The 23,931-nt window shown below is 35.3% G+C and overlaps 2 protein-coding genes across 4 annotated transcripts in view; one reads left to right on the forward strand and one right to left on the reverse strand.

Moving 5' to 3' along the window:
- The window catches only part of DHRS7 (dehydrogenase/reductase 7), a 977,513-nt gene that overhangs the window by 296,782 nt on the left and 656,800 nt on the right, over positions 1-23,931 (forward strand). The gene's annotated exons all lie outside the window — the stretch shown is intronic.
- MNAT1 (MNAT1 component of CDK activating kinase) overlaps positions 1-23,931 on the reverse strand; it is a 240,589-nt gene that overhangs the window by 143,466 nt on the left and 73,192 nt on the right. For all 3 annotated transcript variants that reach the window (XM_050797813.1, XM_050797812.1, XM_050797814.1), the window contains exons 4-6: positions 20,283-20,386; positions 16,039-16,179; positions 8,971-9,096 (exon numbers count right to left, since the gene is read on the reverse strand). In XM_050797813.1, the coding sequence (XP_050653770.1) occupies positions 8,971-9,096; positions 16,039-16,179; positions 20,283-20,386 (371 nt within the window). The remainder of the gene's footprint in view (positions 1-8,970; positions 9,097-16,038; positions 16,180-20,282; positions 20,387-23,931) is intronic.

The raw sequence follows: 23,931 nt of genomic DNA on the forward strand, positions 1-23,931 counted from the left end.
AATATTATAAGGACGACCTGTTTTAAACAATTCTGAAATAACAAAATTCAAATTTACAATTTTAATCATGAAGCTATTCATTTCATAAAAATTTTATTTAGGTCACATTAAAGTACTCACCAAGGATTATCTTAAGTCTTAAGAACCTCCATTTTCTTTAAAATAGAATGGAATTAACCAAATTTCTATTTACTTACATGTAACTCTTCAGGGATATCCATGTGAAAATTAGAATATACTATAAGTTTAGTGAAATAACATAACTGGAGACATTTAAAAGCTAAGAGAAAATAATCACCTGATACTCACCTAGTTAATTATATGCCAAAAGATCTGATAAGATTATTAATTTGATTTACATTTCAAAATACATTTATAGATTCAAATTAATACTACGTGTATATCACAAGACTTGAGAAAGGGCACATGACTTCTTTAGTTATGACACTTTGATCTACCACATAAGTGCAAATTATATATTAAAAATAGAACAAATTAATAACACTTGGTCAAGTTTGGTTTTCTGTTTTTTGGCAAAATGGTAAAGTACCTAAGCTGTTTGGCACAAACTTATGGTTTTATAGGACATAACTGACTGCTCAATGTAATTTTTATTTTCTTTTTCAGATACAAATGAGTATTAATTTTCTATAACTCATATTTTATCAAGGTTAGATCTTCCAATGAGTTCAGAGGAATATGCAATGCTTGAAAGCGAACAGCTAAATCCTATTTGTTGCACTCAGAAAAGGCGATTTATATCACAAATGAGTACTCTGCTCCCTTCTGGCTCACCCATAGATAATATTTTTTTAAACTCAGGGTTTTTTAACATCAGGGTTTTTTAACATCAGGGTTAAAATACTTAAAAAGTTTTCCCCTTTGTTAATCCATGGTATGTTTCTCCATAGTACTCCCCAAACCAACCACAGGCTATCAAAGGTACTTAAAAACAATTCTTACATTATCTTTTGACATCCATAGGTTATCTTTGTGACTCAGTTTATTTCCAGTTTGCATACAAACAAAATAGAATGAAGAAGCACCAAAGCCATAGAATCTCATTCCTAATTTATGTGCCTTCACTTGTTTCCAAAAGACTAAGATTTACTCACATGGATATTTATTGACACAAATTATCTAGTAATGAATTGGGGGGGGAACTTTGAGGTCTGTTCACTGGTTCAACTAAGAATGATGTAATGAAGAATAGTAACCATAACCATAAACTACATAAAAATAATTAGAATTATTTGTAAAATGATAAAGAAACAGAAGGCTGCATAATTACATCCACAGGATTTGAAACAAATAGATCAAAATAACTAACACCTGACCAAGAAACAAAGTTGTAGCTCTTACTTTAAGAGTTCAAAAGCTATCACCACACAGAGGGCACAAATATATATAAAATGAAGTTTCTGGCTGGGTGCTGTGGCTCATGCCTATAATCCCAGCACTTTGGGAGGCCAAGGCAGGCGGATCACAAGGTCAGGAATTCGAGACCAGGCTGGCCAGTATGGTGAAACCCCATCTCTACTGAAAATACAAAAAGATTAGCCAGGCATGGTGGCACGCACCTGTAGTTCCAGCTAACCAGGAGGCTGAGGCAGAAGAATCATTTGAACCCAGGAGGCAGAGGTTGCAGTGAGCCAAGATCACGCCACTGCACTCCAGCCTGGGTGACAGAGTGAGACTCCGTCTCAAAAAAAAAAAAAAGAAGAAATTTCTCTTATTCATGCATAAAATAGTGATAAGTAGAACTTTCTTAAATACTGAAGTCACAAATTACATAATTTCTCTAAGACCCTATGCCTGACGCTCCTCCACCCCCTGAGAGTTTAATTCCTATAAAATATACTTCAAATAATAAATCCGGCACAACCTTCATAATATTCCTAATCAAAATATGTTCACTGACTGACTGAACTCCACCTATGTGAATATGTAATAATTAAATCCTCATTTCTTAGTCATTATTTTATGCCCATTTTGAACCCTTCAACTTTCTCAAGGTTATTAAACAAATGAATTCAGTCTTTTCTGTCACATCTCAAAAGATCTATTTCCAGAAACCTTAATCATATTTATATATCTTTCCTTGGTTCCTCTCCAAGTTGAGCACATCCGACTTCATTTTACGTTTGACTTTTTTTAAGTAGAATAGATCAGGAAAAGAAAGTTATTATGCTGACTCCTGTCCCTTAAATTACCTAGTCCATACAATCAGCCCACTATTAGAAACAAGAGCTCAAATCTTAGCTCTCACAGGATACCTGAATCAGAATGTATAAGTTTATTAATATTTTCATTAATTAAATATGAGATGTAATAGAAAATTAGTTTCAGTGTCATCTTTTAAATGTGATCTAACCTCTCAAAGACTCAGTTTTCACATTTGTAAAAACAGGAATACCATCTATTTTATGAAGACATAAAAACAGAAATTAATACCTATTATAAAAAAGAACTATCATAGGTCACAAATTCTTAAGTAATGTTTGTATTCCTGCATATCCAGCAGCCAGACCATGCTGGCTTATAGCAGGCATTCAACAAAATCAACCCCTGGGATATAGGTGCTTAATGTTACTTTTCATCCTTCATTTCAGGATTGGATTTTCTAAAAAGAATAAAAATACTTAACGTCATAAACATTTAGACTTTCATCTGTATTCTGTGTCAGTCTCCACATTCAATAAACAATTGACACTAATAAATTCACGTAAATACTATACTATTCTAAATTTTACCTTTCCCTTGAACCAACTGTGATTTTTATTTCCAGTTTAGCCATTCTAGTGGGTATTTAGTGCCATGTTGTGATTTTAATCTGCATTTTCTTTCACCAGTCACTAATGAGGCTGAGGATTGGTTATCCTATTTTTAGAAATGCCTGTTCAAAACTCTAGATCATATATATGAGTTATTTATACCTTCTGGATCTAAGCCTTTTATCAGTTACATATGTTGTAAATAACTTTTGTCACTTTGTGGCTAGTTTTTTTCCCACTCTCTTAAGGATGTTTTTATTGTTTTACTTTTCTATTATCCATCTGGAAATGATCCAATGGGGTGGGGGTAAGTGATCCAATACTTTAACACACATTGAGAGTAATATAACTTAAGTATGTGACAGAATACTTATAACAATATTCAGCATTTGGTTCAAGGGCATTATAAAATAATTCATTTATATATCTAACTACAAAATATAACAAACATTAATGGTAACGTTATGGTTGCCAATTATTACTATTTACCACATGGCTAGCATACATTGGGCACCAGTTTTAGCATTTCATGTATAGATTTCAATATTCTGAACAATCATATGAAGTTAGCATTTCTCAACTTCCCAAATGAGAAAACAAAGTCAGAAGAGTAAAGTAATATCTTACCCATGGAAACATATCTAATAACAGTAAAGCTGGGATTTAATCCCGTTATGCCCATTTTCTTTCTTCTATACTTTACACTTTGGTAGTTCCTTATTAAGCAGTATTTTTCTTTACATTATTTTAAGATATGTTAATACTTCTGACATTTGAAAGTTTGAAACCGATCATGAATATCTGATATTATTTAAGTACCTACATAGCCATGATCATATAAAACGATGTTCAAATATGAAGCCTCTGCCCTCAAGATGTTTATAACCTAATAGCTAGCACACATATGACAAACAAGGTAGGCAATTTTAAAATTCAAAAAAAGTAGCTGGATGGGCAGTTGGGGAGAAAAATGGATACATAAAAGGAAAGAAAAATATTCATATATTTACAAATCAAAGCTTGGCATTTTTATATTTATCACAATCTCAAAATAATGGTGATTTCTTTTTTTTTGTTTTGTTTTGAGACGGAGTCTCACTCTGTCACCCAGGCTGGAGTGCAATGGCTTGATCTCAGCTTACTGTAACCTCTGCCACCCTGGTTCAAGTGATTCTTCTGCCTCAGCCTCCCAAGTAGCTGGAATTACAGGTTCCTGCTACCGTGCCCAGCTAGTTTTTGTATTTTTAGTACAGACGGGGTTTCACCATCTTGGCCACGCTGGTCTTCAACTCCTGACCTCGTGATCCACCTGCCTCGTCCTCCCAAAGTGCTGGGATTACAGGCATGAGCCACTGCCCCCAGCCTTTTGTTTTTGTTTTTTTTGAGACGGAGTCTCACTTTGTTGCCCAGGCTGGAGTGTAGTGGCACAATGTCAGCTCACTGCAACCTCTGCCGCCCTGGTTCAAGCGATTCTCCTGCCTCAGCCTCCCAAGTAGCTGGAATTATAGAAAATTAAAGGTAATAGAAGTCTTAAATACCACTCAAAGAAAGATGTTCAGAAGAACATAAAGGCAATGTAAAGATAAAACTTTTTTTCCTCTCCAAATCTATATGCCTTGCTGCAGAACGTTAAACATTATTAAAAACAAACTCAGGGTAAGATACTCTTCAGGCAAAAAGAAAATCTGTGCAACGCATTAGCCCTCCTCAATCCCCACTCAAAAGTAATCAGATAAACAGAGAGCACTGCTGCTAACAAGCTCTCACAGAATTCAGGGATAGCTAAAGGGAGAGTACTCGAAGTAGTGAGTTTTCAGTTTTAGAATTTGATCCCTTTGTCAGTCTTCAAGGTTGCTGACCTTAAAGCCAGGGTGTAAGACCCACCTGTTCATCCAGTACTTTAAAAGGCAGAGTAGAGGGAGGTTTATTAAATTTGCTCCAAGATGAGCTGAGATTGAAACTTCTTTCATCATTAAAAGTGTGCTCCTCAGCCGGGCACAGTGTAATCCCAGCACTTTGGGAGGCCAAGGCAGGCAGGTGGCTTGAGCTCAGGAGTTCAAGACCAGCCTGGGCAACATGATGAAACCCCACTGCTACCAAAATTACAAAAAATAGCTAGGTGTGGTGGCACCCACCTGTAGTCCCAGCTACTAGGGAGGATGAGGTGGGAGAATCGCTTGAGCCCAGGGGGCAGAGATTGCAGCGAGTCCAGATTGTGTCACTGCACTCCAGCCTGGTTGGAGCAAGACTCCATCTCAAAAAAAAATAAAAAACAAAGTATGCTCCTGCCTGAGCACACTGGCTCACACCTGTAATCCTAGCACTTTGGAAGGCTGAGGCGTTACAAGATTGCTTGAGACCAGGAGCTCAAGACCAACCTGGCCAACATAACTAGACCCTGCCTCCTCTACAAAAAAAAAAAACAAAGAAAAATTTTCTTAAAAATTAGCCCAGAGTGGTGGTGTGAGCCTATAAACCCGGTTACTTGGAAGGCTGCAATAGGAGGATGGCTTGAGCCCAGAAGTAGACTAGAGTGAGCTAGGATCTCACCACTGCACTCCAGCTTGAAGTGACAGAACAAGATCCTGTCTCTAAAAATAAATTTAAAATAAATAAATAATTTTAAAAGTATGCTGCTGAAGCAACTTTGCCACAATGGATATATTTCCTAATCTCCTCAAGGAAATAAATTGCAGAGTATTTTGTTCATATCATGTTCAGGTTAGCAGATTTATGAATCAGTGCTCTCCAAAAACTTTTACATCTGACCATTCCAATTCATTTCGTTTTTAAATAAATAGAACATTATGAAACACAGAAAGACTACCAGCAACTACTCTCTCTAGTTGAAAAAAGGATGTAGATCTGATGCTGCCTCTCTTTAGGCCAAAGAAAAGCACTTGACTACCTAAGAGGTCTACCCAGGTTATATAAATTTCAAAATGTACCACAGGTAAAAATTAAAAGATAAGAACACAGAAGAGGAGGAATACATAATCTGTAATTCTCATTGGTAATGGAATGTAAAAATGTGATAGAGCGATGGAAATTTAGATATATCTATAAAAAATTTTTTTTTTTTACTTTGGCTGTACAGTACATCAAATTCTTCTTTACCCAAATGTGAATCTCCCAATGGCAAAGCAAAATGCTCTGAAGTTAAGAAAAATGGGAATAATTTATTCAAAAAAGTTTTTTGAATAATTACACAGTACAATATTTAGTCCCCACAAGAACACATAAAGTTAGGTCACAGAACACATTATGTCCTTAAGGAAGCTCATCTAAAATGAGACCGGCATGGAAAATAGCCAATTGCAATAAAAGGCAGGAGCTACAATATATAATAAAAGTACGTATAAAATGTTAGGGGAAGCATCAGAATACGTAATTAAATTCCACACAAAAGACGGTTCACGAAAATCACACTTGATTGATGCCATAAATTATAAGTAAAGTTTTCATAAGCAGTTAAGTATATTCCAAACAGAGTAAACACCATAAAGTCACAGAAACTTGAAAATACTTCAGGATCTTCATTCTATTAAATGTGAGCCTAATATGTAAGATACAGTCATTCATTCAAAAATATTTAATGAAGGTCCACAGTGAACATTCATTAAATAGGTACTAGAGACAAACCTCGTTCTAGGTACACAGAATTTATATTCTAGCGGTAAAGATAAACATTAAACAGTGTACCCATAAGACACTTTCTGATAGTGATATATGTTATAAAGGGTTAAAAACCATAACATAGGCCAGGCATGGTAGCTCACGCCTGTAATCTTAACACTTTTGGAGGCCAAGGCAGGAGGATCACTTGAGCTCAGGAGTTTGAGACCAGCCTGGGCAACATAATGAGACCCTGTCTCTATATTAAAATTTTAAAAAGCATAACACAATGTGGACGGGGGCAGGAGAAAGATACTTCAGATAGAATAGTCAAAAGGTCAGTGTGAATTGAGCATAAGGAGCAAGGCAGAGTAGGGAAAGTATTCTCTTAACAGTATCTTTTGTCTGTTTCTAGAAAATGCTGTTTCTTACCTTAGGCCTTCTTTACTCCTCTTTTCTCTACCTGTATTTTTGCATGGCTAACTCCGTTTTACCATTGACTTCTTAGTACAAATGTCCCTTTCTCAGGTGAGAAAGTAGATAGCATTCTGAATTTTATTCTAAGTGTACTGGGAAGACATAGGAAGATAGTAAGCAAGGAGGTGATGAGCTGATTTTTTTAATATTGTTTATTTACCATCATTCATTTATTAGGAAACCACTCAAAGGCTTATAGACTAGATTATGGGGTACACAGATGAATAGAGAGACCAGGTGGAATGTTACTGCAATAGTACAGTAAAGAAACGATGGCAACTATCCCAGGATGATAGAGGGGGAGAGAAGTGGGTAAATTCAAGATAAATTTTAAAAGTAGAGCCAACTTAGTACAAAAGTATCTAGATTTTCAAATTCTATAGTCAGCAACTGGAAAAAAAAAAAGTTGCAAAAGACTTAAGATGAGTTCCTGTATCTTCTACTTAGACTGTAAGCCAGATCTTATTTTAATATTACATATACTATAAAAGAAAGAGAACTAGAAAACAGGAGCAGCTGCTACACATTTGCTAAAGTGGAAGCAACAATGAAATTAGAGTAAATATGACTTTATCCATCGGGGTCAACAGAAAGAAACAGTCCTTTCCCTCTTAAAATTAGAGTATTATCTCTAATTTAAAATATACTTTGATAACGTTTTGAGGCATTCCTTCCTGCATACTCATCATGCTCAATTTACAATAGGGGATACATTCCTGAAGTTTGTAGCTACATCGTGTCATCTGAATACAAGACTTCATTCCTGAAAATAAATGAGTTTACTGGTAAAACCAGTAAACTCCCACCACTTCAATATTGCATGTCATTAACACTGACTTTGAAATGCAGGCATACAATGATAAAAGCCAAACAAAAATTCTGCAACCTCCATCATCTTGAATTTTAAAACTATGTATAAAAATGAGTTTTATGTATATAAAAAATATGTAAAGATTTAAGGAATAAATTAGTATAGCCATCTGTGTTATCAACTCATTATTATGAATAAAAACTAGCCTCAATTATTGAGAGCTTACTATAAGCCAAGTAATACACTGTGCACTTTGTTCACATTATTTCCCAACAAGTTTATGAGATCGGTATTATCATCACCATTTTATAGATGGGAAAAAAAGGCTTATTAGAAAGGCAAAGTAATTTGCTCATGTCAAGCAGCTGGCTAAATGGGTTGTTGAGAGTTGAACCCAGGTCTGTTTGGATTCAAAGTCCAAATCCATAACCATGACTTTGTAGTGCTGCCACAACTTTTTTAAAACCAGTTTTTAATTCATATAGAGTAGCTGTACATATTTTGTGATACTTTTATTTTAATACCTGTGTACATATATGCAATAATAAAAATAGAGTAATTGAGATATCTATCACCTCAAGCATTTATCTTTTCTAACCACATATTTTATACTACTCTAATGAGACTATTTTAAAAGATAATTATGAATTTGAATGTTACATCTTTAGAGTGGCTACATCTCAAACATCTAAATGTTAAACACATGTTAAAATTAATATGCCAAAGTATATATTTTCTAAACAAACAAACAAAAATCTGTCAAAGTATACAAAAACATCATTGGCTTATAAAATCTTTCCCTTGAATGCTAAAATAAACAAAATATAACAATACAATATAAAATAAAGTTTTTTAAACCCAAATTAATCTATTCATCAGTCTAGAAACTAAAAATGGCTTTCAGATCTTTTAAAAATATATATGTGAAGAAAACTGTTTAGAAGAAAACATTAATTGATACATTTACTTTCCCATTTCATATCTGCAGATGGTAACTACTCTCCAAACAATATTTATAAATGTTTTTCTACGCTACAAGCTTAAAAATGCAAGTAGAGTAAGAAAGTCATACAAACCCAATTCACGTACAAAAATATTGTGTTGTATACTTTGAAAATTATTTGTTTCACTTTCCTCATACTGCACCCATCCATATTTCCAGACATCTAAAACTAGATCAGACACTGTTCTTAAACATCTGAACATTTCGGTTTACTATAGAAATGGTGTAAAATTATAAAGCATAATCCTTGAAAAAATATCTTTCAAACAAGCAATTAAAATAAGGCTTACCATTTTGATGCCTGTGGAAAACGTCACTGGTTTTACAGGTTTGGGTTTCTCAAGTTGCATTTCTAATTGGGTAGATCTATCTTTATGCTGAGCCAAAAGCAGAGCAACAGGGAGATCAGAACTCTCCTGTAAGAATAGTTCAAGTTCAATAAGAAATGTAAAAAGGGAAAACTAAAAACAACAAAACTTTTATTTTAAATTATGTCCTTTCCATAAGCATTTCATGTCAAACTAAATATTCACATTACCGAGGACACTTTACAAAAAATACTAACATTCCATAATAAGAAAAGGCTGTTGTAGACTCATAAATCAAAATAACCTGCAAACAAGTATTTTTATAAAATCCACATTAAAAGTTCCTATTTCAACTAGCAAACCAACCACATTTATTAAAACAAAAAAAATAAGCTAATCACAGAAAGCATAGTACAAAGTACTATAACTTAGATCAGATGTTTATCTAAGACGCATTCTTTTTACCAGTAAATTTAGACCAGTTTGAAATTGTTTCCCATTAGATTTCACCTGAGACCGTTTGGAAATGATCCTTGTTCTATTTTGCACAATGAAACTATTGTAAGTACAACCAAAAGCGTATTTATTTTCTCCTTTTCTAACTTAATTTTAAAATTTAAGTCTATGTTTTTTAACTTAAGTAACAAAATGACAGTGAAACATTTTAATATCTTATATTAATTCTAAGCACACTGACACATTTTAATACCATGAGCAAATTACTAATTTTTATACGTAGACTGTTATTTATTCTGTTTAACAAGAAGTCCTCTTACATCTTTAAAGGGCTGTGGAACTAAGGTCTAAACTAAATGATATCCAGACATTTTCCTTTCTGAGTTTTCAGTTAAATAAGAACCCAAAAACATATGCAGAAGGAGGTACCAGGAGGAAAAGATCTCTCTCTCTCTCTCTTTCCTACACACACATACAAACACACACACACAGAAAGAGACTGAGAACTTTCTGTATCTATAAACAAAGATGAAGGTACAAACACATTTTTATACTAGAATATACTAGAATATCTTTTATATTATGTGCTAAAGCATATTGTTCAAAGAGGCTATAGATGTTAAAATAGTGACTACACAGAATTTAATCCTGAAGAAACTCTATTATTAACATTTCACAGCATAAAGTAAACATACAGATTTTAATTTTCTTTCCAAATCTAGCAGCTTAACAATTTTTTAGGCACAAATGTGGTTAATTAATATACTTAAAGGAATTGGTTTAAGGTTACAGTATAGAAATAACTCAAGCAACTTAATTCAATAGAATTGTCCTAGAATAAAGTTGCACACCAAGATTTTATAATAGAAGTGTTTTGCAAGAGCAGTGTTACAAAGATTAAAACTTTTAATAGTAAATGGAAGAACATAAATTTTATTTATTTATAAGATATAACCTTATTAAGGGGCAAAATCATTAAGACCTGGCTTTAACAATAATGAAGGAAAAGTGATGAAATATAGTATGAGGAGAATATACTAGAATACCTTTTATATTCTACACAAAGTATTAGTAATGCATGAGTAACTGTATTGCTAAGATTCCTTGCAGCTATTCTAGATTTATATTAAGAATTTTATAATAAAATATAAAATTAAAGAACATTTTTAATGGGCTGTGGCCAAAAAAAAATATTTTAAAAGCTACTCTATCTTTTCACATGTAGAAACTAACAAAAGAAAAATAAATTTCCTTAGCTAAAAAGTTAAAAGTATTGCTTTTCAATTTATACTCTAAATCAATTCAAGTGCTCTTCCTTAACTGGTATTTCCTTTAAAAAGCAAAAATTCTTATATAAAAGCAATGTATTAACTTCAAAAAAAAAAAAAGTTGCTAGTCAAGACTTTGGCTTGTTTTAATCCTGGTTTCACATTCGCATAAAAGGAACTGAATGTTAAAGTGTCTTGGTAAACAGCTGAAATCTAATAAAAACAAACATTCTAAGGATCTAAAACAGTTTTGATACTGAAGCAAAGAATTTAGTTCCAACCTACTCTATTCTATTTTAGCACTCAAATTTTGAAGCTTAGAAGCATTACTAAGTGTTAAACTAGAATTAAGTAGGAGTTCCAACAACAAAAAATATTAATGGAGTAAAATAAACTATGTGAAACATGCATGCTCTGGGGAATACCTAACATGCAGATTTAGCCTTTCAAGTTATTTCATTCTTTGCATTACATTTTACCTTAAAAGGTTCCCTCACCTATATTAATTGCCTGAAGGCACACTGTTTAATATTTAAAGAAATTTTAATAAGAACTGCCTGTAATACTCATTAAAAGCTTTATAATGACCATTTTTAAAAGATTATTTTAACTGACTTTCAGCAAGCCATCTGGCAAACAATATTTCTAATAAAAATCACCTACTGCGTTTGACAACAATATTAGCCCATACAAAATTTAAGACATAAACTGAAGCGAATTTTCAAACAGGAATATAAAAAGATTTAATAAGTCAGGACCTGTTTAAAAATCTTTTTCCAAACTGTTTTTTAAAATTGAATTTACAGTTAGGATTAAATAAATGGACCTTTTAGCCAACATTACTGCAAATGCTAAGCCATAAACATTAAGACCATAACATTAAAATCCCGTCACATACAGTATAATACAATGTGAATACTTTTTAAAAGGTTAAAAAGTGACTTTTGGCACAAAGACCAGAACCAAAAACAGGAGGAAAACAATTCTAATAAGTAGTACTTGTGTAAATTAGGTCCAGAAATTAATTCTAAGAATTAAGCTTCTAGACATATTTACAAATGCTATTGTTTTTTAAACAAAATCTCACATATGAACATATACAGAAAAAGAAATACATTATTTTACTTAGTTAATAAAGATTCAAGAGGATAAAAATAAATTTAATGAATTCATTAGTCATAAAAATTTAAAGTATTTTAACATTTACAACAAAAATTTTATAAAGACTGAAAAATAAACATAACAAAATCTTTAAAAATAAGTTTAAAAATGAAAACCAGAAATTCAAACTGCAGTGGTATTCTAAACCAATCTGTTGTAATTAATTGCACTAATGAATACAGTAAATTACTAAGAATTATTTAACCACCATGTTATATGATCTAAACAGTGAGGAAAGTATGTGCGGTAATGACTTGCAGGTGAGGAAAACAGGAAGTGGGAGAAAGAACTCACAAAAATCAATATTAACTCCAGATTACACACAATGTACAACAATGGTAGTTTCACATCTTGCTTCATGCCTCACTGAATCAAAGGAGAGCTTCATGCCAATAGCAGCTCAGTGAGGCAGCAAAACAGTACTTTAAAGACTAAAAGAATATGCGGCTGGGTGCGGTGGCTCACGCCGGTAATCCCAGCACTTTGGGAGGCCAAGGCGGGTGAATCACAAGGTCAGTAGTTCATGACCAGCCTGGCCAAGATGGTGAAACCCCATCTCTGCCAAAAATACAAAAAAGTTAGCTGGGCATGGTGGCAGGCACCTGCAATTCCAGCAACTCAGGAGGCTAAGGCAGAGAACTGCTTGAAACCCAGGAGGCGGAGGTTGCAGTGAGCCAAGATCACGCCACTGCACTCCAGCTAGGGCACAGAGCAAGACTCCGTCTCAAAAAAAAAAAAGGAAAAAGAATACACAAGAATAATTGTTATGCAAAGCTGGCTAACCTCAAAGTAAAATCTAAAAACCTTTTTTATTAGATGGAACATAAAATGTTAAAAGTATATTTTCTATCAAAGTTCTATATTTGGGATTAATTCAATTAATTATATAGAAGAGAAGTATTACTTAAAAAAGAGCCTGTAACTCTTCATATAAAATGATAAGGGGAAGAATCTTTCAATAAAACAATTATAATTAGTAATTATATACTAATAATTAGTAACATCAATTTACTAATTCATTTTTTAAAGTTTTCAATTTCTCACCAAACAGCTACAAAACTATAAAACACAACATGTCATTTCACTGTTAAAGCCATACCTGCCACTTAATAGTTTCAAGAAAGAACTAATGAAAGTTGCTACAGAAAGCATCATTACTCTATTTAATATGCTGCTGTCCTCATTTTTAGAGTCAAATTCACATTCCACTCATAGAAAATAGAGTTTTATGACAGCATTTTCTATCTAAGCCTCAGTAATGCCCTTACCCTTATTTTCCCTTTAGTTTCGCACCTCCTTACAATTTAAGTAATCTCGCTTTCTCTTTTTCTACTCTTGGTTAACTGACTTATATGCTTTTTTGGCAAAAGCACAGTAGAAAAACACACATATACATATTTTCCCCAATCATAGGATAATAGCATTATCAACTAGAAAAGAAAGTGTATTAACACTGCGTGCGCGCGCGCGCGCGCGCGCACACACACACACACACACACACACACACACACACACACACAAAAGCCTCAGGGAAATAAATTATATTAACATAAAGGGAAAGAGAAGAATGCAAAAAGACTTTCCTGGAGAGGAAGATTTTCTAGTTTGTGAAGTCATCAATATCATACAGGGTTGTAAATATCAAGTAATATAGTAACAAATCCATGAAACACTTCATAAACCTTAGTTATTATTACTGTCATTATCTAATAAGGTTGACTACCTAGGAAGCTAATTGCTGGAAAACAAAAATTTGCAAAAACACTGCTATTTCTTTCAAGCAAAAATACACTATTTTTTCATGCAAAAATATAAAATATACTGTCACAAAGTAGACAGAGTCAATATAAACTTCAGCATGGAGCCAAAATGAGCTCATTATTAGAAAAATAGCATTAATCAGGAGAAAAGTGCTTCAGAAACAATGTCTTTTAGTCAGTTAGCTTAAAGCCATATAAACAATCTATTAAGAATATACTGGCTCATCTCAGTTATAATGTTACTCTCTCATCTGAAAATAAAATGGATATTAAATAAAAAACTTTTTAAAAATATATAAGTAATGGCTCACGCCTGTAATCCCAGCACTTTGGGAGGCTGAGGCAGGCGGATCACGAGGTCAGGAGATCGAGACCATCCTGGCAAACAAGGTGAAACCCTGACTCTACTAAAAATACAAAAAAAAAAAATTAGCCAGGCAAGGTGGCGGGCGCCTATAGTCCCAGCTTCTCGGGAGGCTGAGGCAGGAGAATGGCGGGAACCCGGGAGGCGGAGCTTGCAGTGAGCTGACATTGCGCCACTGTACTCCAGCCTGGGTGACAGAGCGAGACTCCGTCTCAAAAAAAAAAAAAAAAAAGAAACAAAAATATATAAGTAAAATATACTAGAACCTCATTTTAACATCGTTCTTCAAGTTACACAAAGTAGTGGCATGTCCACAAACAATATCTAGGAAATCACTTTAAATCCTTCATAGTTGGCAAGATATAAATAAATAGGCATAAGGTTAAGACAAATTACAATATGAAAATGAAAGTCATTTTCATAATTCTTATCACTAAACTGATATCGGTATAGAGATTGAGTATCCCAAATGAATTTATATTTTGCCAAATTCTAGAAAAACATAGTTTTCCCAGTACATACTGTGTGGACTAAAGATGGCCATCACACTCCCATTAGGAGGTGAGATCTATATCCATTCCCTTTGAAACTGAGTGGGCTCTTTTGCTAATATGGTGGAATCAATGCTGCACCAGTTTCCTAGCCCAAGCCCTAAAATGTTAGCATCTTCTACTTCCTTATGCTTGGAATATTTTCTCTTGTAACCCTGAGCCAACGTGTGAGAAGTACAATCACAATGTTACAGAAATTGATGCAGTTTCTGATGTAGTCAGCCCCTTCACTAGATTCACGGTAAGGACTCCCCTCTACTAGACCCACTGCACCCAACCCCATGTGGGAGGGAGCACATGGGTGAGTCAGTGCAGATCTAGCTGGCTGCTCCAAGCACCAACACAGGAACAAGTTTTGTGTGGGGCCCACAGTCAGACCAGGCACAAGCAAGCAAGTGCAGGACCCAGCCATCCGCTCCAGGCATAGATACAGAAGCAAACTCCATGTGGGGCCCACAGCCAGACCAGGCATGTTGCCTCAAGGGGAACGTGGCAGTGCCCAGGTGAGGGTGCCCACAACCCAAAAGCCCCAGGGGAGGTGTTATAGTGCTCCTTTAGTTCCGCCGTCAGACGGCAGTGTGTTAGCAGCTCAGCTGGCTTCTGCCCTTGTCACCTGGGGCAGCTGCTCTCCACCAGCAAGGACAAAGTGCCAGTGTGGCAGCTTTTCTGGGTACTGACACTCGGTGGGTCCCAAGCTCTTGTCTGGCATCCAAGAAGAATGAGGTCACAGGGATGGTTAAAGATGGTGAAGGCGATAATTTTATTAAGCGACGAAAACAGCTCTTAGCAGAGAGGTGAGCTGGAGAGGGCAGAGGAAGGGCAGGTCGTCTTCCCCAAAGTCAGGTTGTCTCTTCCTCTAGTTACTGAGTCTGGGGTCTTTATAGGCACAGGATGAGGAGTATGTGCTGAATTGGCTTATGAGTATGCAAAAAGGCTGAAGTGAAGACACTACCCAAAGGTGGGCATGACAGTGTAGAAAACCAATTAGGAAAGGGTAGGCATATATAAAATAGGTGAAGGGTGGGGATCAATCAGAGGAAAGCACACCAAAGAGGAGGACAAGTTCTCAATCTGGTCCAAGGATTTAACTTGTAGCTTGGCTTTCAGATTTTAAACTGTCTTCGACATGGAGGTGGGGTTTCTCCGGGTACCCGACCCTATCTGCCTAGGCATTTGGCTGCCTCCTGTCACTATCAAAACCACATGGAGAGGTGTCCTGAGAATACATTAGGGACGCAGAGAAGCCCAAAAGAACCACTTAAATTCCTAACCCTCAGAATTGTGAACATAAAAATACATTGTTCAGTGTGGGTGGGGGGCAACCTCTTATTCAGCAATAAATACACTGATATCAATACATAACCAGCAAAACTAAAGGTGAACCAGATTACAAATACTGGAAATGCCCTTTAAATGCCATCATTCAGCCTACTAGGAAAGGTAAATCCTGAAGAACGTTTTTTACAATCACAATTAGCACTAATACATACCAGCTCATCTAAAAAAGCCTGCTTATTCTTCCTTTTTAGAATCTGCTGCAGTTGTTCTTCTTTTTGTATAAATAATCTTCTTTGTTCATTTTCCTGTCGTTCCACTTCTAAAGCTTCTTCCAGTTCTTCCTGTTCTCGAGTCTAAAACAAAAATTTATATATGGCATGGAATAAATTTGGGAGCCAAGAGCAATCATACACCACACTCTATTGGAAGCATAAAACACACTAGTCACTTATTATTTAATAATGTAGCAATTTCATATCGAGGGAAATAGAATTTACTTTATTTCATGTAGACAGGTTACTATTAAACAGAACAACTATTCTGTTATACCATACTAGTGGATTTTGCTATACTAAGGCCACTGGGAACACATTAAGGGAATTTGAGGGATGAGTTTAAAAAGATGACTAGAAACAGAAAGGTATACATAAAGATCAACTGGATTCAAGACTGACAATAGGAGGAATAGTTAGAAGTATATTCAAATAATCCAGATAAGAAATAAGAGCCCTATGCAGTGGCTCGTGCCTGTAATCCCGGCACTTTGGGAGGCCAAGGCAGGTGGATCACAAGGTCAGGAGTTTGAGATCAGCCTGGCCAATATGGTGAAACCCTGTCTCTGCTAAAGATACAAAAAATTAGCCAGGCATGGTGGCACATGCCTGTAATCCCAGCTACTTGGGAGGCTGAGGCAGAATTGTTTGAACCCAGGAGATGAAGGTTGCAGTGAGCCAAGTTCATGCCATTGCACTCCAGCCTAGGCAATAGGGCGAGACTCCGTCTCAAAGAAATAAGAGCCCTAAATACAGTAATAATCTAATTAGAGTAGGGATGAGGCTTAAAACATGAGTGATCTTCAACAGAATATAAACACTGACCAAATATGGATTGAATACTTAGATGAATGCTGGCACCATTCACTGAAACAAAGAACATAGTAAGAGACGAAATAGACTTTCATTAAAAAACTGTCAAAAGAGACAAAGAACATTACATAATGATAAAACGGTCAACATATAGAAAATTATAACAATTATAAACAACTAAATATATAAAGCAAACTGACAACTAAAGGGAGAAATAGCAATATAGTAACAGTAGGAGACTTAACTCACATTCAATAATGATGGAACTTTCAGAAAGAAGATCAATAAGGAAACAGAAGTCTTAAAACAACTTTATAGCTCTGTATATGTCTGTTAGTTGTTATTCCACTCAACAGCAGCGGAATACACATTCTTCCCAAGCACATACAGAACTTTCTACAGAATAGGTCACAAGTTAGGTCACAAAACAAGTCTTAACAAATTTAAGAAGACTGAAATCATACCAAGTATCTTTCCTGACCACAATGGAATAAAACCAGGAATCAATAGCAGAAGGAAAACTGGAAAAATTCACAAATATGCACATATGTGAAAATTAAACAATAAACTCAAAAAATCATTGGGTCAAAGAAATCAAAAAGGAAATTAGAAAATACCTCAGGTCAAACACAAACAAAAACATAGCATACCAAAACTCAAGGGATACAGAAAAAGCAGTACTAAGAAGGAAGTTTCTTGTGATAAACACCTACTTTAAAAGAGAAGAAAGATCTCAAATAACAACCTGGCTTTACGTCTCAAGGAGCTAGAAATTTAGTAACAAACTGAGCTCAAAGTTAGCAGAACAAAGTATTAAAATAAATAACAAAGATTAGAGCAAAAATAAATAGAAAATAGAAAAAGAACAGAAAAAAATCAACAAAATTAAGTTTTGTTGAAAAGATAAAACTGACAAACTCTGCAAGACTATGAGAGACTCAAAATCAGAAGTGAAAGAGGAGACATTACAACTGATGCCACAGAAATAAAAGGATCATGAGACTACTATGAACAATTACACACCAACAATTATACACTTCAGTTAATCTAGAAGAAATGAACAAATTCCTAGAAACATACAACCTACTAAGACCAAATTATGAAGAAATAGGAAATCTGAAAAGACCTAGAACTAGTATGGACACTGAATCAGTCATCACGCCTCCTAACAGAGAAAAAGCTGTAGTGGTGAATAATGCCAAACAGTTAAAGAAGAATTAATATCAATCCTTCTCAAACTTTTCTAAAAAATTGAAGAGAGGGATACTTCCAAACTCGTTTTATGAAGCCAGCATTATTACCCTGATGCTAAAACCAGACAAAGACACCACAAGGAAAAAAAACTGCGAGCCAATATCCCTGATGAACAAAAATGCAAAAATCCTCAGCAAAACTTATAAACTGAATCTAACTGCACATTAAAAGGATCATACAACATAACCAAGAGGGAATTATCCTTGGGATGGAAAGACGGTTTGACATACAAAATCAATTAATATACATTAACAAAATAAAGAATTAAAATCACATAATCTTATCAATACATGCAGAAAAAGGCTTTGATAAAATGTAACGCCCTTTCATGATAAAAGTGGTGGCTCACATCTGTAATCCCAACACTTGGGGTTAATGAAACATTTTATCTATGCATACCTATTCTGCATGTATCTTCTGATGTTCCCAGAAAAGGTTACTAGGCAAAGAGAGTAACATTAATGACATACTGATGCTCTCAGAAATAAGATACTTTTAAAGAAAGCTAGACTAGGTATGAATGGAATGAAAATGTAGTATCAATTCATTGAGAGTTTTACAGCAGGAAAGAAATGCTGATACAAAGCACTATAAGACTATAAGGAGGAAGTCTCTCCTAAATACAAGATGAAAATATATGCTATGTGATCCAAATATGCTTGTATCCTTTTCACTAATTACAAAATCCTGATAAAGTATCTCAAACATAATTACCTCTGCTTTTCCCTACAACTAGAAAGTCAAACTGTACTATATAAATGATAGCTAAAGTGTATAAATTAGACAATTGATCCTTTGTATGCATACAATTCTTTTTTCTTTATAGAATACATTTTAATACATTTAATAATAATGACTCCTGAGATATTTTCTTTTTTTTTTTTTTTTTTTTTTTTTTTTTTGAGACGGAGTCTCTCTCTCTCTCTCTCGCCCAGGCTGGAGTGCAGTGGCACGATCCCCACTCACTGCAAGTCCTGCCGCCTCCCGGGTTCATGCCATTCTCCTGCCTCAGCCTCCCGAGAAGCTGGGACTACAGGCGCCCGCCACCACGCCCGGCTAATTTTTTTTTGTATTTTTAGTAGAGATGGGGTTTCACCGTGTTTGCCAGGATAGTCTTGATCTCCTGACCTTGTGATCCGCCCGCCTCGGCCTCCCAAAGTGCTGGGATTACATGCATGAGCCACCGCGCCCGGCCGAGATATTTTCAAAACAAACTTCAACATGAGATCAACTAAAACAAACCAAAATCATATTTATATCTAGCAATGATACTATTTCAGTACAACAAAAAAGGTAACTAATTGAGAAACCAAAGTTAAGCTTAGTTGACAAAGGTGTTCCTCTGACCTAATCATGAATTCATTTTAGTTTCTAATAAATAGTGTCCTTGTTTTATCTCCCTCTTGGGAGCTCCATCAACGTCTATCTGGGTTTACTCCCTCCTTTAAAGAAATTAGTGTTCAAGGATAAAAATGAGCCTCCATTGTTTTGTGACCACTGTCCAAATGCTCACTTACCGGAAAATTATACAAGCAGGCAAAACTAGCGTTAACAATCACCTATCTTATGGATCCATTTCCTTAAGAAAGCACAGTCTAACATAATGCTGTCAAAGTGGTTTTTGCTGTAGTAATGTGTGCCTGCCTACCTACATACCTCTACAGTGTATATTCATATTTGTGGTCTAAATTTCAGCGACATTTTTTGTAAATGTAACTGGTTTAAAGGAAGATGTCTTTTTAAAGTATCATGTGGAAATATTTGTTTCTTTTTTTTTTTTTTTTTTGAGACGGAGTCTCGCTCTGTCACCCAGGCTGGAGTGCAGTGGCCGGATCTCAGCTCACTGCAAGCTCCGCCTCCCGGGTTCATGCCACTCTCCTGCCTCAGCCTCCCGAGTAGCTGGGACTACAGGCGCCCGCCACCTCGCCCGGCTAGTTTTTTGTATTTTTTAGTAGAGACGGGGTTTCACCGTGTTAGCCAGGATGGTCTCGATCTCCTGACCTCGTGATCCGCCCGTCTCGGCCTCCCAAAGTGCTGGGATTACAGGCTTGAGCCACCGCGCCCGGCCTGGAAACATTTGTTTCTAAGACAAAAGAAGAAAATACTTAGCCACCGACCAGCTTTAATTTATTTTTCTGAATAACATCTTTGTTTTCCTTTTGATATATCTCCATTTTCTTTTTGGTATTGTCCAAATCCACATTGTTGGTCAAGTTGAAAACTGCATTAGAAAGAAAACAATGAGATGAAAAATACTTTTAATATAAATCTTGAGTAGATAATAAAAAATAAATACCACAGAGACTCATTTGTTAGGATGTCATTCTTTATAGCTCTATTTGTGACCTTTTAATCAGCTACCTATTTTAGAGACTAGCTCTAGTTATGGCAACCATGTTTTCCAAGCCAAATACAAGGACAGACTGTCTGACTCGCACAAAATACCTAAATGTCAGGTTCACTCCAGAAAACCTAAGATACGTGCTTGCCATACTTAATTAGATCTGATTTTTATAGTCCCCTCTCTAGCTTTAAAAGCATACAAAATACTGTTTAAGTTTTTTTAATATAAAGAGTAAGTCTGGAATCTACTACAGTAGTCAGAATTTTAAAAAGAGTTTAAAAATCATATATTTGTATAATTGATATCAAACAAAAAACAGGTTTTATCCCCATTCCACTGGTCTCCAACATGAGTAGGCACAGGCTTGAATTACCTCCAAACCTGATTCCAAACCTTGTAGTCTAGCTCTAGAAACGTATGAAATAAAAGAGTTGGAACTTAAGAAGAAAAATAAAGGATAAACTGGCACCAAAACTTAGACTAAAAGAATTTAAGAGAACTACTGAGACATGTTTAGATACTACTAAATTTTCTGTGAATTAGAACTCTCTTTTTATAATTCCAAATCAAAATAATTTAAATTATAAATGCCATATTCCCTTCTAATTTTCTATATGTAAATCAAAGTTACTATAATACTCTGAACAATTAAAAAAAGACCCTCTTGCTATATATAAATTCATATGGAGCAATCCATATCAGTAAGACTCTCCTATTCCATAATTCAATTCAAGCTTCCCTTGTAATCTTTCTGCATCCATTATTAGCCTTTCCACCCCTCCTCCAATTACTTACCACTGCTTCCTGCTTCTTGTCCTACAAACAAGACGGATCTACCCTAAATAACTCTGCTCTATCCCTTGGGTTTCTACAGATTGCTTCCCCATCTCACTCTTTCCTTTAATAGCTTATAAGAGTTAAAAAGTAATACTGGAGGACCAACAGAGTTGCTTGTTTTGTTGAGTAAAGCCATCAAACAGACTCAGATGACCAATTTGATCTATAATTTCATTTTTGTCTTCTCAAGAGGCCAACGTATTTCAGAACATCAATTTATCATAATCACTGTTGAAAATCCAGGCTCATTTAGGTATAAAGGCAAAAGTCTATTCAGTTTTATCATATGCAATTTTAAATCTGGAAGAATTGAGAGAAAATGAGAAGCAATTATCCTCTAGCAACTTCTCCAGTTTTTTAACATAAAGTGGAAAAGAAAGTAAGTCAGGGAATCTGGCTAGGATGCAATGTGGGACAATCTTCATAAATCACACTCTAGTCCTGACACAAAACAGTCAGAGGGAGGCTCCAGACAAGCAGCATTCTCAAAAAGGTACCTCTGATCCTTAGTTAAAATGGTGATTCCACTATCTTTACCAACCACTCACAATCTACCTCTTGTATTTAATAGGCCATCCTCTGAGCAACCAAATCCAATGATTTTTTTTCACAACTCTCACCATCCTCAACATCTACCAGATCCAACCTCAGCCTCCCAAGTCGCTTGGATTACAGGCATGCACCACCATGCCTGGCTAATTTTTGTCTATTTTAGTAGAGACAGGGTTTCGCCATGTTGGCCAGGCTGGTCTTGAACTCCTGGCCTCAAGTAATCCACCTGCCTTGGCCTCCCAAAGTGCTGGGATTACTGATGTGAGCCACCATGCCCAGCCATTAACCTAGGCTATCTGATTCCAAACCTGAACTTTTATCTACAATGCCTACAAAACTAGTTGTGTCATTTCTCTCAATGCCTGAAAACCAATGCTACCTAGCAGTCCTCTGCATTTGTATGCCCCTACACTTTCCCATTTCCATACCTGTGATTAAACTGTTCCCTACCCACAGGGCTCATCTCAGTACCAACCTCAACCCAGAACAACAGTAAATATCCACATATGACTCACCCTTCTGTACCCATTTTAATCACCAGCTCCTCCTTATGAGACACTTTGTAGTTACAATCTCTCCATCCCTGAATGCTTACAATACATTATCTAATATCGCTCTGCTGGTGTTTACCCACTTTCTACCTTGTATAATGATTTTCAATATGCACATCTTGTCTGACCTATTAGAAGGGTAACTGGCACCAAAACTTAGACTAAAAGAATTGTCTAAGTTTTGAGGGCAGTTTCTAGGTCTGATTCATCTTTATTATCACTTCCACTACTTCTATGTACTCCTATTAGAATGGCAAAACTCCAATGACAACATAAAATGCTGGTGCAGATCTGGAGCAACAGGAACTCTCGTTCCTTGCTGTGGGGAATGCGAAATGGTACAGCCACTTTGGAAGACGGTTTCCTAGTTTCTAACAAAACTAAACACACTCTATCATATAATCTGGCAATCAAGCACCTAGGTATTTACCCAAATGAATTGAAAACATATGTTCACACAAAAACCCACACATGAATGGCTACAGCCGCTTTATTAATCATTGCCAAAATTTGGAAGCAACCAAGACATCCTTCAGTAGATTAAAAAAAAATGTAATATTATTCAGCACTAAAAAGAAATAGGCTATAAAGCCAAGACACAGAGGAGCTTTAAACGCATATTGCTAAGTGAAAGAAGCCAATCTGAAAAGGCTACATACTGTATGATTCCAACTATATAACATTCTGGAAAAGTCAAAACTATAAAAACTAAAAAGAACAGTGTTTGCCAGGGGTTGGGGTAGGGAGGAATAAACACACAGAAAAACAAAGAGGATTTTTAGGACAGTTAAAAATTACTCTATATGATATAATGATAGATACACATTATTATATGTTTGTCAAAACTCACAGGCTGTACAGCACCAAAAATGAATCCTAGTGTAAACTACAGACTTTGTGTGATAATCATATGTCAATGTAGGTTCATTGATTGTAACAAGGTACCACTCTGGTGCAGGATGTTAATAGTCGGGGAGGCTGTGCACTGTGCACATGTAGAGGGAAGAGATATATAGGAACTCTCTGTACTTTCTGCTCAATTTTGCTATGAATCTAAAACTTCACTTAAAAAAAGTCTACTTTTTAAAAAAAAGAAAAAAAGAAAAAACTTCTCATCTGGTAAGGGCTAAAGAAATACTTGTTGAATTATCATGAGAGAAAAAAATAAACTAATACCCAACATTTATAATTACCTTTATAATTATAGATTTAATTAAAATAACCTTTATAATTACAGATTTGAACATGGCAAAGGAGGAAGGTTCAAAACGACAGGACTAAATAATCTTGGTTTCTTACGGTATGAATCTACTGAAAAGTAAGTGGTCAAATTGATACCCCATGTAGAGCTCTACTAATATGTTTAAAGCAGTTTTAAAAAACACTGTTTATTAGCAAACTAGACAGTTTACTACTGATTTTAACTTTTTTTTTTTTTTTTTTTTTGAGACGGAGTCTCGCTCTGTAGCCCAGGCTGGAGTG

Source organism: Macaca thibetana, chromosome 7 (assembly GCF_024542745.1).
Source record: "Macaca thibetana thibetana isolate TM-01 chromosome 7, ASM2454274v1, whole genome shotgun sequence".
Taxonomy (NCBI): Eukaryota; Metazoa; Chordata; class Mammalia; order Primates; family Cercopithecidae; genus Macaca; species Macaca thibetana.